General features: G+C 34.3%; 1 protein-coding gene across 2 annotated transcripts in view; it reads left to right on the plus strand.

Annotated features, from left to right (window-relative positions):
• TUSC3 (tumor suppressor candidate 3) overlaps nt 1-12143 on the plus strand; it is a 110845-nt gene extending 98702 nt beyond the window's left edge. Inside the window, 3 exon segments of one of the 2 annotated variants that reach the window (NM_001245134.1) lie at nt 2394-2468; nt 5239-5329; nt 11858-12143. In NM_001245134.1, coding sequence (NP_001232063.1) covers nt 2394-2468; nt 5239-5329; nt 11858-11873 — 182 coding nt within the window. In that variant the 3' untranslated portion in view covers nt 11874-12143. 2 annotated transcript variants of the gene reach the window in all.
• Nucleotides 12144-13975: the final 1832 nt, after the last annotated feature.

Consider the following 13975-nt stretch of genomic DNA (forward strand, 5'->3'; position numbering starts at 1 on the left):
CCATTGAAGGTAAAAGGCAGCCAATGAGGCTGAAAGCTCTGCGATGTTGATTAAAGTTGGAAACAACTGCTGAAGCGAAAATAGTGGCAGTGTGAGGGAAGCTTCAGGGGTAATGATGTGAAGTTCCAAAAGAGAGGTGGGGGGGAAAAAACCCCCAGAACAATTCATGTGGTTACAGACCTATAATTCTCAGTTGCAGAGAAAACAACTTACTTTTGTGAGGTGGTTGTTCCTGATGGTAAGAAAAGTGAATTAAACTCATGGTCTGCTAAGAAAATAAGAACTATGTTACAGAAGGGATGTCTCCCAAATGGCTTTTTAGTGTGTGGTTGGTTGGTTTGTTTCTCAAAAGCCGCCAGGTAAGAGAAATAGCTAAGAAACACATTATGTACCGATACTGCATGAGATAATCAAGCAAAAAAAAAAAAAACAAAACAAAGCAAAACAAAAAACATTTACAAGGCATTTCACAACCTTTGCAAAAAGTAGCACTTTCCCAAGAGGACCTGATGAGTTACCTTTATATCTTGGGACTGTGGGGTTTTTTCCCATGACTGTTAAAATCATGAGAAAAGCAGTACTATAAATCTAAGTGAGGAATTGGTAAAATAAAGTTATTAGGTAATGCTGCCTTAGGGGCTTTTTATAATAGGGTAGAAATACATATGGAAAATTTTTTTCTCAGCCCTTTTTGTGACAACTGCCTCAATTAATTAATTTTTATGTTTTTGTAACATTGAAAAATGAAGAATTGAACGATTCTCTTTACATTCTCCCCAGTTCATTTTCCCTGCTGGGAGCAGAGCAATAGAACAGGAGATTCCCAGTCTCATATGCTCGTGAATCTGAATCTTAACAAATAAAACTTTTAGAAAGTAATTTTTGTATCATGGATTCCAAGATAAGTTTTTTTTTTTTTTACAATATTTTGACTTTTTTTTTTTTTTTTAGTATTTTTTTCAAGTGCAGTCATAAGCTTTTGGAAGACTTGAACATAACCAATTATTCATAGACTGGCTCTATGTCTTACAGCTTGTACATGTGTGAGGAATTTTATTTGAGCTACTAGCATGATTTTAATTGTAGCTTAATTTAGGACTTTAGGTAGATGTCTGCATCAGAGAGGTGATGTTAAAAATTATATTTCCTTCATGTTGCCTGTTTGCCTCTGCCATCTTTCACCATTGATGTTTACTTTTTAAAATCTTATTATTCTTCATTTGACTTTTCTCAGTTTGTGTGTATAAAATTTGGAAGTTAAACCTGAATCAGGCTGCTCATCTCTTAGGAAGTGTGGTTGTGTTAGCATTGACAGTTCTAAATCCTTTTGCTCAAGTTCAGCTTAATTAAAATTTTACACTGAAAATTTCAAATGTCTTTGAATATTCTGGTCTAATTTTGAACATTCCTTAGATGCAAAATACTAATATATTAAAATTAGTGCAAGTGTAATGTTACAATATGCAGATACCACTGATGAATCTAGCACATTTGAAGTATCTTCTTGAATGGTGTGCATAAATAATAACATCTTATTCTTGAAGTCTGTAGTCATCATGCCCTGGGTTAAGTAATGTTGAAAACTACGTTATTTGACCATTTATAAAAAGGAGTTGAAGTTTGTGTTTGTTATTATTGTAACTTACTGTTCTCATGATTCACCCCTTTAGAGTAGCATTCAGGCTCGCCTCTGCTTCAGAACAGATGTTATGCACAGTAGTAACTGTTCTTTTTTGTTGATATGGTTTGAAATAAACAATTAGGAGAATGGCTTAAAAGCTTTCTAGATTAGTGAAATTGTTTTATCGTTCTGTACTTGTTCACATTTGTAACACTTATAATGAGACAACAAAACACTGAAAGTGACTGAGGACTTTGCCTCTGAGATGTTTCTCTGCTAAACTGTTAAGCAATATGACTCTAAAGAGGGAGTTAATATCTTATCTAAATGCAGAGGAAGATAAACCAGTCCAACTGCTTCAGTTTGTGTCAAATAACGGGTGAATTGTGTGCAATTGCAGTGAATGATTTCTGGATCTTACAGGTTTTGTTTTTTAAAAATCTTTTGCTACCAATATACAGAATATTTTAAAATATTGGGGAATGGCTATTTCCATAACTGTTCAAAATTTGTGTCCTACTTGATGACTTGTCATTTAAAGCTTCTTGAACCTTCTTTCATTGTTTTTAAATCCAGAATGCACAAAGAAAGATTCTATGCCTTTTTGCCACAGGTGACTGTGTCGGCACAGTACAGATTGTGATATGCAGTTGTTAAGCAATAAGTACCTTATTTCATTTTATGAACCTGAAAGCTGTAGTTCATAGATGTGCCTTTGTGACTTTCTGAGGTATCCACACATCTGCTGCTTTCCTTGACAATGGTGATTCAGATGCTGCTATCACCATGGGAATGGTACTCTTGAATGAAGCTGCTACCTCCAAAGGGGATGTTGGAAAAAGGAGAAGTAAGTTGTACTTTATAGCTAAGGTAATGCTTAGACAATTAGAAGACACTGCCAAATTACAAGTGAATATCTGATTAAGTTTTCAGATGGTCTCTAACTTAAACCAATGTTTACCTTTAGTTGTTTGGAAAAGAGGAGAGCATAAAAATTCTGTCAATAAAACTGCATTCACATGAAGTAGAAACAGTAAAAAAATACTTTAGGCATTCTCAGCCAAGGTAGAGCTTGACACAGCATCTCCTACATTGTATAAATGCTTTTTGGCTCTTGAATTATATCAGAAGTCAGTGATATCAAAGAACAAGAGTTTAAAAACATTGTTTTAAGATGATTCCATCCAAAAGAGTGTGAAAATTCTTTTATTTGGTACTCTTGCCAGTATCATGTCTCCAGAGGAAGGTGGAAACTCAGCAGTAGTTCTGTAATACAGAACATATGTAATCTGTAATGTCTAAAGGTATTTAGCTTGAAGTGCAATTTTTAATGTTTTTCTGAATTTTGTTGTTACTCAGAATATTTGTGAGATTTTTTTGTCAATGAATCACATAAACACACAATATGAAAGTGTTTCATCCAGAATCAAACTTCCTCATTGTTATGTCAAACAAGGTTTTACTGAGTATGACATAGGTTGAAACAAAGATGCCCATCTGCCTTTGCACCTTTTATATCCCCTAACTTATTTTTCTCATATAAGCCACTGAAGATCTTTGAAAGGTACCAGATTTCCTACACTGCCTCCTCTTTCTTTTGAGGTCAGTTCTTTAGCTTCCCTGTAACACACAGTATTGCAGATTGAGCTGGTCAATTATTTTCTTTAAAAGCATTCTAGAACTCTTCATAATAGGTGGTTGCAAGGCTAAAGAAATCTCTAATCTATAGTGATTTGAGGATCTCCTTCAGCAAGCTGTAGATCTGTCATTAATTCTGAATTTCTTCTACAATAACTAGCTTTAACAGTGGTATCAAAGTGATGCCTTAGGTTTTAGCTTTTATATTTTTCAGATTTTGTGCTGCTTTAGTGTATAGTTCTGAATTTCATATTAAGGGATGGTAAGATCTCTTCACAGAGTAGGTAGACAAAACAATTCCTTTTCTAGCTTGGGACCAAGAACAACCGATCCAAATTTTAGGTCCAAGAGCATAAACAATGGTGAGATGAAGAGAGAAAAACAATAAGGATGGGACTTAATAACCTAAAGCTATAATTGGACAATTAACTCAAATATGCAAATGGACCAGGATTTATAAAAGTGAGAGACCCTGTGAATGGTAGTCCATTTTGTGACCATATTGAGTTCATCTTGGGTGTAGCCCTGGCTGGGCTCTTGTGCTGCCCAAGTTGTATCCAGTGAGGCCTTCTAATAAATACCAACTTTATTCTTTGGCTCTGTCTAGCTTCTGTTCTAGGTCAGCCTTCACAAGGTATCAAAAGGATACAGTGAACTAACTTTAATTGGAATATTATCATAGATCTGGGCCTGTGAACACAGACACAGTGAAATATCAGTGGACTGCAGTAAAAATTCAGGCTCTTTGTTCTTTGTGGCCATTATGTGAATGCTGTCTGTGTATCTGCCTTGCACTGTTCATGCTTCCAATTTATTCATTCATGCTTGGAAATCATATTTGTGAGTGGTGATTTCTTTATAATGAAGTATGTTTATTAGGTTTGTACCTGGCTAGCTTTCTCAAAATAACTGTAGAAATTTTATATTCCAGTTGACATGTGTCACTTTCCACATGGTCAGTTTTAATGAAAAAATGCATCATTGTCAATTTCCTTGGCTTCATGTTTTCTCATCCTTCAGTCAAAGGCAGAACACTTTTGAAGCATGAATATTGCAATTAAATAGCAAAGAGTTGGCTAAAGTAGGAATAGTATAAGAAGAAGAGTTTTTAAAATCAAAGTAGCTCACTAGAATCAAAATGTTATCTAATGTAGATGAGCTGCATATCAGTTTGTAACACGTCCCCCTTTTTAAAAAATGCATTTACTTGCAATAGAGTGGGCTATCACAATCAAGGTTTTATGCTATTATTCCACAGGATGACAACAGATGATCCAAATTTTGTTTGATAATTTAAGCATTTATTTTGTTAGTTAATTTTTTGCCTGAAAAGATGCAAAGCACTTTCACCTGGATAGTATCAGAAGATCTGCATCATTGTTTTTACCTTCAAAACCTGAAGATTTATATTGCTAGTGAGCTAAGAGTAAAAAGTGATTTAGCTGCCAGCCTTGGAACTTAGAACAGTGAAATTTTTAACCATTAGTAACTAGATAAAGTAGTTACTAAGCTGCCTTTACTGCTACTTCAGATATAGATGGTTGGCTAGAAACAACATGATTCCATTAGTCAAAGGAACTTGGCTAAATTGCTTTTCTAAATGTTTTTTTTTTTTCCAAAAAGAACAAGCAAATACCTGAAATGGCATTATTTGATATATATAATTTAATGGATTATTAAATCCATTATCAGCAGTAAGATGTTTGCATCCACATACATTTGACTTTTAAATTTCTGCTTTTTTTCTTGAAAATACATTTGCCCTGACAGGTTATTTTTTCCTAATAACCATAAATGTTATTTCCATATCTGTTTGAAATCCTGTCAGAAGATAGTGGGCTTCAGTAGTCAAGGCAGTAACATTTTGTATTTAACTGTGCCAAAATTCTCTGTAAATGATTGATGTAAATAATATTCTTTGTGGAGATTGCAGTTTTAAATCTTTTATGTGCAAATAAACAAAGTTGTTTTCTTTCCAGTAATATGTCTGGTAGGCCTTGGTCTTGTGGTCTTTTTCTTCAGCTTCCTGCTGTCGATATTTCGCTCCAAATACCATGGCTACCCATACAGGTAATCTGTCTTTAAATTCTCATCCTATGGACTGTAATAGCTTTGTAGAAGTTTAAGAATTGCTTTCAGCTAAACAATCTTTAATCTTTACCACTGAAGTCAATGGAAGGTGGTAGAAACAGGAAGAATGGTGATTAATTTAAGCAAACCAAAAAGGGCTGGAATGCAGCTGTTGAAGCAGACCAGTTAAAAGGGTTTGAGCACAGATGCATGACATACAGAGTGCCCTCTGAAAAATGCAAAAGGAAAACATGCTTTAGTTTGTAAGGCTTTATTAGGTATTTATTTTTGTATAACTAAGATGTACAAAAGACAGGGCACAAAACAAATAAGCACCATACAGTGCTAAGATTTGACTTCGCTAAATGTACCCTTTTCTTTTGTCAGCCACACCATGGAGGAGAGAAAGGATTATAGTTTTTCTAAATTATATATACACATGTCAGTTAAACAATTGCAATTTTTCTGACAGGTGAAAAAGTAGCTTTCTCTGATTAGGCCACATGATCAATACAGCTAGTACTAATACAAAACATCCAGTTTTGTATTCATTGTTATATGCCACTAAAAAGGATTCAGCCTTGCAAATCCAACTTAGATGTAACATTTCAGCTGTTGTCTTAAATTTTTTCTACTAGTTTTTGCTCTAAGACTTCAGAACTATTTTCATTTTTACAGAGCTTGATCTCTTTATGCTGTTTAATTGACATTTAGGTTACTTAGATAGGTTTTATTTTTTAATAACACGATACTGAAGACAAGGAAACTCTTGCTGCTTTTTAGTAATTTCTGCTGAGCAAAGAGGTCTGGAAAGGGCCCAGTAGCATCATACTGCAAAGTTTCATCAATATGAAATTAATAGCCATTTGGGATTGAATGTCCTGCTTCTCAGCATCCTCTCTGGAGTTTACTTCCAGCTTGACTGACTTGAGGTGAAAGGCAGGATCCAGTTTTATTAAGTGTGAGGTTTTCTTACCTTCCATTAACTGCTTAAGTCTTAAATATTAAAGAAGCAGGATTTATGAGGTTTATCTGCAGCTGAAAGCTCACTTGAGGAGCATTGCCAAAGAATGGCAACCCACGGTGTAAGCTCCCTTCCATCTCTTCATAATAAGTTTATTAAATTGAGAAGGCAGTGGTGGCGGCGTGTTCCTTGCCCTGCAATTTATCAGTTACTAAAGAGAACCTGACAGTTGTACTAGTTTCATTTTTAGTTCATCTTAGGAATCTTCATATCATCATCTATTAATTATAATGCTTATATATCTGTGCCAAACCTTGCATTGCTTTTGTGAATGTTTGCAACGGGGGTTTTTGGTCTGATACCTAGAATGTATGGTGCTGAACAGCATTGTGAGCTTTAGTATGCTCTGTGTGTTTGCCTGCCAACATGATACCATTGGTGTTAGTGCAAACTTAATCACTGAGTATATCTGGTAGTATAAGGCATTATAAGCTTTGGAAATCTTAATTTAAATAATGTAAGGCTTTTTCCCTCTTTTCTTGCTAATGTGTTTGCTGTAAATACTATGTGGAGTGGATTTTTAAATTTTATTCTCCCCACAATTAATCTAGAATTTATTGAAATATCAGATATTTTTAATGGGAGTGTCTAGCAGAACATTCTGCTAGATTCTATGTAGATTCTATGTAGATTTCATTCTTCTCTTTTATTATCCAAGCTAAGCATAAAGGACAGCAAGATTTGGGTCTGGGGGGCAGAATTCTATTAAGAGTTTAATTTTTTAAAATGTAGTTTGATAGGTGATGCATATCAAAAGTAAGCATACCTGTTACTATGCTAAAGCTGGTTGAAAAAGAAATAAATCCAGGACAATGAAAAAAGATAATTCATCACAATCTGGATAAAATAAAGTCGTGCCACATCATGTTGTTACTGTGAAGAAATTATTAGATCCATAAACCAGATTCTTTCTTAAGGAGCTAAGTAGACTTAGTACCACAACTTACAAATCAAGTAAATTCATAAAGAGATGAACAGTGTGCATTCCTAAATACATAGGAAATATTTAATAGCTAGCTAAGTGTTACTCCAAATTTGTTGGAGTTTTTTAATAATGTTTCATCTTCTGCACGATTAAGCAAGGTCTTTTGGGCTTAGTTGGTCTATCCTAGGTGGTTCCAAGTTTTCACGGTAATAAATTAATAATTTAATCTTAAATCCTCACCCAATTCAGAATTGTTGGAAACCATCACTAGAGTTGATCCTTTTGCTCTGCTATTATCAAATTTCATTGACTAGTTTCACAAATGTGTAATTTGCTTAGTGGGTCCTTTGCAGTGTTAAATCTTTCATGTTTCTGTTGTTCTCTTGGGTAGCTCTGACCCAATTTTCTGGTATTTTAAATAAACATACTGTTGATTCTTTGACACTCCAGTGGTCTTAATGTGTCATCTTCTTCACAATCCTGTAGCATTTTTTGGAGAAGCCTCTTTGTTTTTTGTTGATAGTTCTTACAGATTCTAATGAACATGCAAAACACTAAGGCAGACCAAGTATATAAACCCTTTTATTTTCTCTTTCCCTTTTTAATTTAGTATCCTACATTTTAATTTCAGTCATATATGCTAAAATGCATTAATCTTTGTCTGAATTCCTTAAGATCTTCCAAGATGTTCCACTTCCACGCCTCATCAATTGATCCCAGTGCAGATATATCTTAAGATGTGAAATATGTCTATCCTTTTCCTTTCACTGGTTGTAGATTTCACGTTGAAACTATCAGCCTTTATGTGATGAATTGTCCTCAGGCTAGTAAAACTTTGCCTTTAACAATACTAACAACAATGAATACTAATGTTCTGTCAGGAAAAAAGTGACATTATGTTGGCCTGCCTAAAGCAACAGTTAAAGAAAACTGAAATTGCTTTAATGCTATATGCATGACCTCAAGCATCAACTTCACTATCCTACTTAAAAAAGAAAAAAATTCAAATGTCCTAAATTGTTTCCATTCTCTGGCATTGAAAAACCGAGTCAGTCCTTTGTAAAACATCATGCAATGGTAAGTAAACAGTAACACAACCTACTGTGCATCCTCTTTTCTGCAGTGACCTCCATGTAGCGAAGACAAATCAAAACAGAGGTGGATAAACATAAACTGGAGAAAGACCATTATTTCTTTTTCTAATGGGGTCTATATGGTGCTCTTTAGAGAGCATGTATATAGGAAGTGAAAGTAATTTTGACAGACTCTTTTCAATCCACTTCAGACATTTCCAATTATGATTTGATTCTTTCTTTCACAGTATTTTCTTCTTGAAGGCTAAGGTTGGGCAAAAAATTGTTTAATTAATATGCTGGTAAAATACTCATACACAGTATGGCATTGAAATGGGAATGGTAATGCATAGTGGGGGTCATCATGAAGGTTACTCACTAAGCAAACACAATCATGATGGATGAGCTCATATGCAGCAAATCTCTCTGCTACAGCCATTTTTGCCATGGCAGGACTTCTTCATGGCTGTATTAATCTACCTTTTTTATGGGAACGAGATTAAATTTTTCATTTTCCTAAAACTTTCACTTTAATTGATATCATTAACTATTGAAAGATTATGTAATAATTTTATTTTATACAGTTGAGCATTTTCTCTTTATAATTCTTTCTGGATAAGACAAGTATCTTCATATATCTTAGACAATGTTTTTAGCAAGTCTTCTCACCCTAGTATTTAAAGTGAATAAATGACATGTTAAATACCAGATACTCAGTGACTTAGCAATAAAATGTCATTATATCAACACAGAATTTCATCTGTCAACTCATACATATAGGAGTGACACAGAAACTATTCTTCACTATAAGCCAAAACCATGAGCTCTAAGTTGACTTTGCAAGTCAGGAAAGAGCTTGGCTCTCTGGAAACCTTAGGCAGTTTCACTCCAAAAAGTATACAGAATATGAAAAAGAATGAGAGCGGTATTAAGAAAAGAAGATATCAGTACATAAGTACAGTATTGTATCATTAGGAATTTTAGGCATGTAAATATTTGTTACATTGCTTCAGGAGGTCACAGAGAAAAGTTTTATCCACACTTCACTGATACAAAAAAAAGTTTCTTGTTTTGTTTTTTTTTTTAGCTTTGGCTGCAACTTAACTGCTCTAGATTGTTTTTTCAGCTTTGCTTTCTGAATGAAACTTCTAGCACAGTTTCAATACTCGTAACAGTTTAAATTGTTCTTTCAAGCCTACATTTTATCATTTGTTGTTTTAATCTCAATTTAAATGAAATAAACACCTGAAAATTCTACATTTTCATAATTTTTCATTAAGTAGCCTTTAAATTTTTTAGAATGTGACTGGCAGTTGAATGTTTCATTATCCAATTATCCTTCATAGCCATTATATTTCAGTATTATTTACAAGAGTAACGTGAATTATTTTTAGTTAAAACATAAAAAATGTTTTATGTATTGATGTATGTAACTATGTAAGTATGTATTGATGGAAAGGAAAATTCATATTCTTTATTGGCTAGCAGAGAAAAAGGAACTAAGCTGTGCAAAGCGTAATAGATAAGAGATATCTTATTTTCATCAAAACCCCATAAATGTTAACTCAGACATAAAGTATTCATTTATTGCTTGGGGAAGGACAGTCAATGCAACAGGACACACAAATTGCAAGATGCTCCATAGCTTGAAAAATCCTCACATTCACTGTACACGCATCTACCCGTGCTGTAGTTAAATTTGTTTCAGTAAAGAAATCCTGTATAATATTGAAACTGAAATTAAATGCAAGTAAATAGAATCATTATTTCTTTGAAATATACTGGAAAAATATTAATACATATAACAAATTGTATTTAAAGACATATGAAATTTAATTTATTCATAAACATGAGCATACAACTAGCAGCTTTTTAGATATTCCATGCACAATTAAATTTATTTACCTTAAGTTTATGAATTGGTAAACTTCTGATAAATACCAGGATTCACAATTTGATCTATAGTGCCCAGCAAAATTGGCTACTTTCTTTAAAACAGCAAGAATCAGGATTACTTTAAAAAACAGAAAAACAATAATACACAGATGTCGAAACAAAGCTTTTGCATTTAATATTTTCTATACTACTACTATTAATGTGGCTAAACAGTATATTGTTCAAGAAAGAAGCTGCCTGTGGAAATGCAACACAGCAGTCTCCCTCTGTTCGTCTAAACAATCTAATAACATTGCTGAATTCATGAAAAGCCACAAATCTCCATATTCTTCTCTAAGGGAAATGTCGACATCAGTGCTGGTTTCTAATCCTTTAAAAATGGGAGATCTGAATTCTAGATGTGTGGACCCAACTGCTGTATTTGTATGTCTTTGCTGTTACATTGAGTCTTTTACACCTCTTTAGCCTATCAATGCTAGGCTTAAGAAATCTTCAGCCCTTCCCACTCTTCTCTCCAAACTTTTTACTATTAGTCCTCTCTCTTCTCCTCTCAGATCCTTTCCTATACATGGTCTTACACATCTGTTCTAAAATTGGCTTGTGTTTTTAGTCACATGTGCTCAGCATTCTCTTACTTCCCCCTTCAGCCCTCTGCAGTTCATCTCTCCATGTTGTTCTCGCCAGCTTTTCCCTATCATTTATCCCTTCACCCTCCAGCACCCAGAGAGTTGCTGTTTTTCCTTGCTTTGTATGTCTTGCTTAATGAGCTTTTCAGATTTTTGTAGCACTGAACATCTTAATACTGATAGTCTTTTAAGCGTGTGGCACTTGTATTTATGTTTTGTAATGATTATTAATACCATGAATAGAATAACCGGTGAAATTACTACAACATGTATGCTAGTGCACGCTGCATATCTAGGAGTTGGAAGACCTACCAGGCAAAGCTAGAGGCAGTACTTCCATTTAGTAGTTCCTTGCCTGTGTGTTTGTACAGTTAGTCCAAAGTTATGCACAAGTCTCTGTCTCTCTGGGTTCCCACTTCCCAGTCTATAGGACTTGGTAAAGTACTTAGAAAGGTGTGACATATATCTACATTTTAGAAATAAAAAGTTTCCTTCCAGGTGCAAAGAAATAGCAATCATTTTAAACTTCTTAATTTATTAAAATACTAAGAATTTAAGAGTCAGCAGCCCTACAGAACCTTGCCAATTGCTCTATACTCTCCCAACTCTGGGGCCACTTCAGCAGTAAAAGAAGATGGTTTTATATAAACCTGAAACATCCTTTGGGAGAGATTTCTCTCTTCAAGTAGTAAGAGCAGATGCAGAACTTGATTAAAGAGAACAGATGTTTGAAGAGTGTTTTTCTTTTAAATTTTTTTAATAGGCAAATTTAAGTTTCAGTCGCTTATGTTTTATTTAATAACTTTCATGCTTGCTTAATAATTACTAAATGGAATATAAAAACTTAAGAGATTATTACACAAATGTCAAATGACTTTTCAAATTAATGTTTTGAAGTCCTTGTTTATTATTCTTTTCAAATAATTTTGGTGCTGTGTTTTATATGCATTTTTCAGCATTTAATCATGTTTTCTTTCTTTTCAGCTTCTTAATTAAATGAATTCAAGAGAGATTCATTTAGAGCTGCTTACCATGAAGATAAGCTATAACTGCTATTTTCAGCCCACCAATGTTACATGTATTCAAGAATCTTTTGTTGGTTCATTTGTTTTTGTGATAATTTATATAGTATGGTGATATAGAAATTAATGCAGTTTTATGCAATGAATGCATCATTTATAGAAGCATAGAGTAAATATCTCATTGGAAGGTGCTCAAATGTTATGAATATAGTGTGCTCAAGAATTTAAATAAATTTCAGTATAATCGGCTTCTGTTTAAGTCTTCCTTATTAACTGCACTACATGGATCCAAAGGGTATTTCTGAGATTATTCACCTGAAGTTTGTTTTGAGATGTGTTTTTGAACTGAACAAAATAACATCAGTTCTTTGGCTACTATTAAGTTTCCTGGTAGAAACTATTATTTAATGACTACACCCTACCCTCACTTAGCTTTGTAACAGAGTATTTGTATAGAGTCTCTGATCAGCTCTGACATGCTGAGCCATTAACATAAAATTCTATTCTACACATTTTCATTCTGGAGTTCTTTTCCTGACTCAGCAGTGTGTAGAATACATGCATTACAAGTTCATCTCTCTCTTATGCCAAAGGATGAAATTCATTATGGAATTCATTATGGAATCTTGAATGCAAGAAGGCTTACATCTGTCAGAACTCAGATCCTTTTAAGCTGAGTCTGTGGTGAAAAAATGGGAGGGTGGGGAGCAACAGTATTTCATAACCCAAAACATGCTTATTTTCTGAAGTAGCAACAGGAGGAAGGTATTATCCTGAATGATGCTTGTAACACAGTACAGGTGAGTCTATTAGAACTGGGGTTACAGCAGTTGCCAGTTTTATGTGTCCATTGAGCTTTCTGAAAAGCTTATATAGGAATTAGTAATGCCATTTAAAAATGCCATTTTTTTAGCAGTTCACATCTCATATTATGAGTTACTCATAAATCTTTGTATACACCTACAGAGTTTATTCTCAGTGGCTTAGGAAACAACAATCACGAGATACTCTACCTCAGTCCTACTTCTTTTCCTCCCTACTGGCAGTTTTCCAACTGGAACTTTTCCAAGTACCTATTCACTATCAGTAGCATTAGGAATTTCTTCATTCATAATATAAAAATGCCTCTAAGCATGAGGATAAAATTGACTAGACTTTACAAAACTCACTTCATCTTATGTTTTTACCTATTTCTCCTCCAGAAATACTGGTATGTTAAGAACTGGGAAATATTTTAGGACAAGGAAAAAAAGAAAAGAAAGGGGAAAGAAAGCCTGTATCTTACACAAAAAAGAGCAAGACCTACTCATTACCCTAGCAAAAACACTAGAAGGTTATAGAGCAATATTTAAATTAGAAGCTGAGTAAATACTGAAACTCAAAATGCCTGGTTCACTGACTGATGTGGACTGTGAAGGGGGTTGCAGCCTTTTCAAAGATGCTTCAGCTGTTACTCAGGAAGGCAGATCAGCTTGCCCATGATTCCAGTTGACTGGCACGTGCCAGTACAAGGAAGCCAGGACAGAATTTGCAAGAGTTTTTTGTCAGTGCTAGAGGCTTAAGAAAGGGATGGAAAAATTAAATTGTATGGTATTGAACAACAGCCCTGGTATAACAACCATTCAAAGCTCTGGTAGGAAAATAAATAACTAGGACAGTTATCAGTCTCATGAGTTAAGGATGGCACAGCTGGATCTGCAGGTGACAAAGTGGGGCTGTATGGGAAAGATTACATAGAGTGCAGCAGCATGGACGTGTTACAAGAAGCAGAGCAGTAAGTCTCCATGGTTAGAAATTGTATTCTAAAAAAGAAATTAGAACTGTGCTACTTGATCAAGATGACAAGTGACTTGAAAGAAGAAAAACTGCAAGTTTCAGGCAGGAAGTAATAGTAAGAGATCCTAAGACCTTGTGTTAATGAGACTAAATATTTCAGCTTATGATGAGGTAAAGAATTCCAGTGACACATGACTGCCTGCTGCAACAACTAATAGATCTGACATAGTATTCAAATCAAAAGCAGCAGTTTGAGTAGTGCACAGGTTGCTAATATATTATGTAAGAGGTATTCATGGGATAG

Source organism: Taeniopygia guttata, chromosome 4 (genome assembly GCF_048771995.1).
Source record: "Taeniopygia guttata chromosome 4, bTaeGut7.mat, whole genome shotgun sequence".
Lineage (NCBI taxonomy): Eukaryota > Metazoa > Chordata > Aves > Passeriformes > Estrildidae > Taeniopygia > Taeniopygia guttata.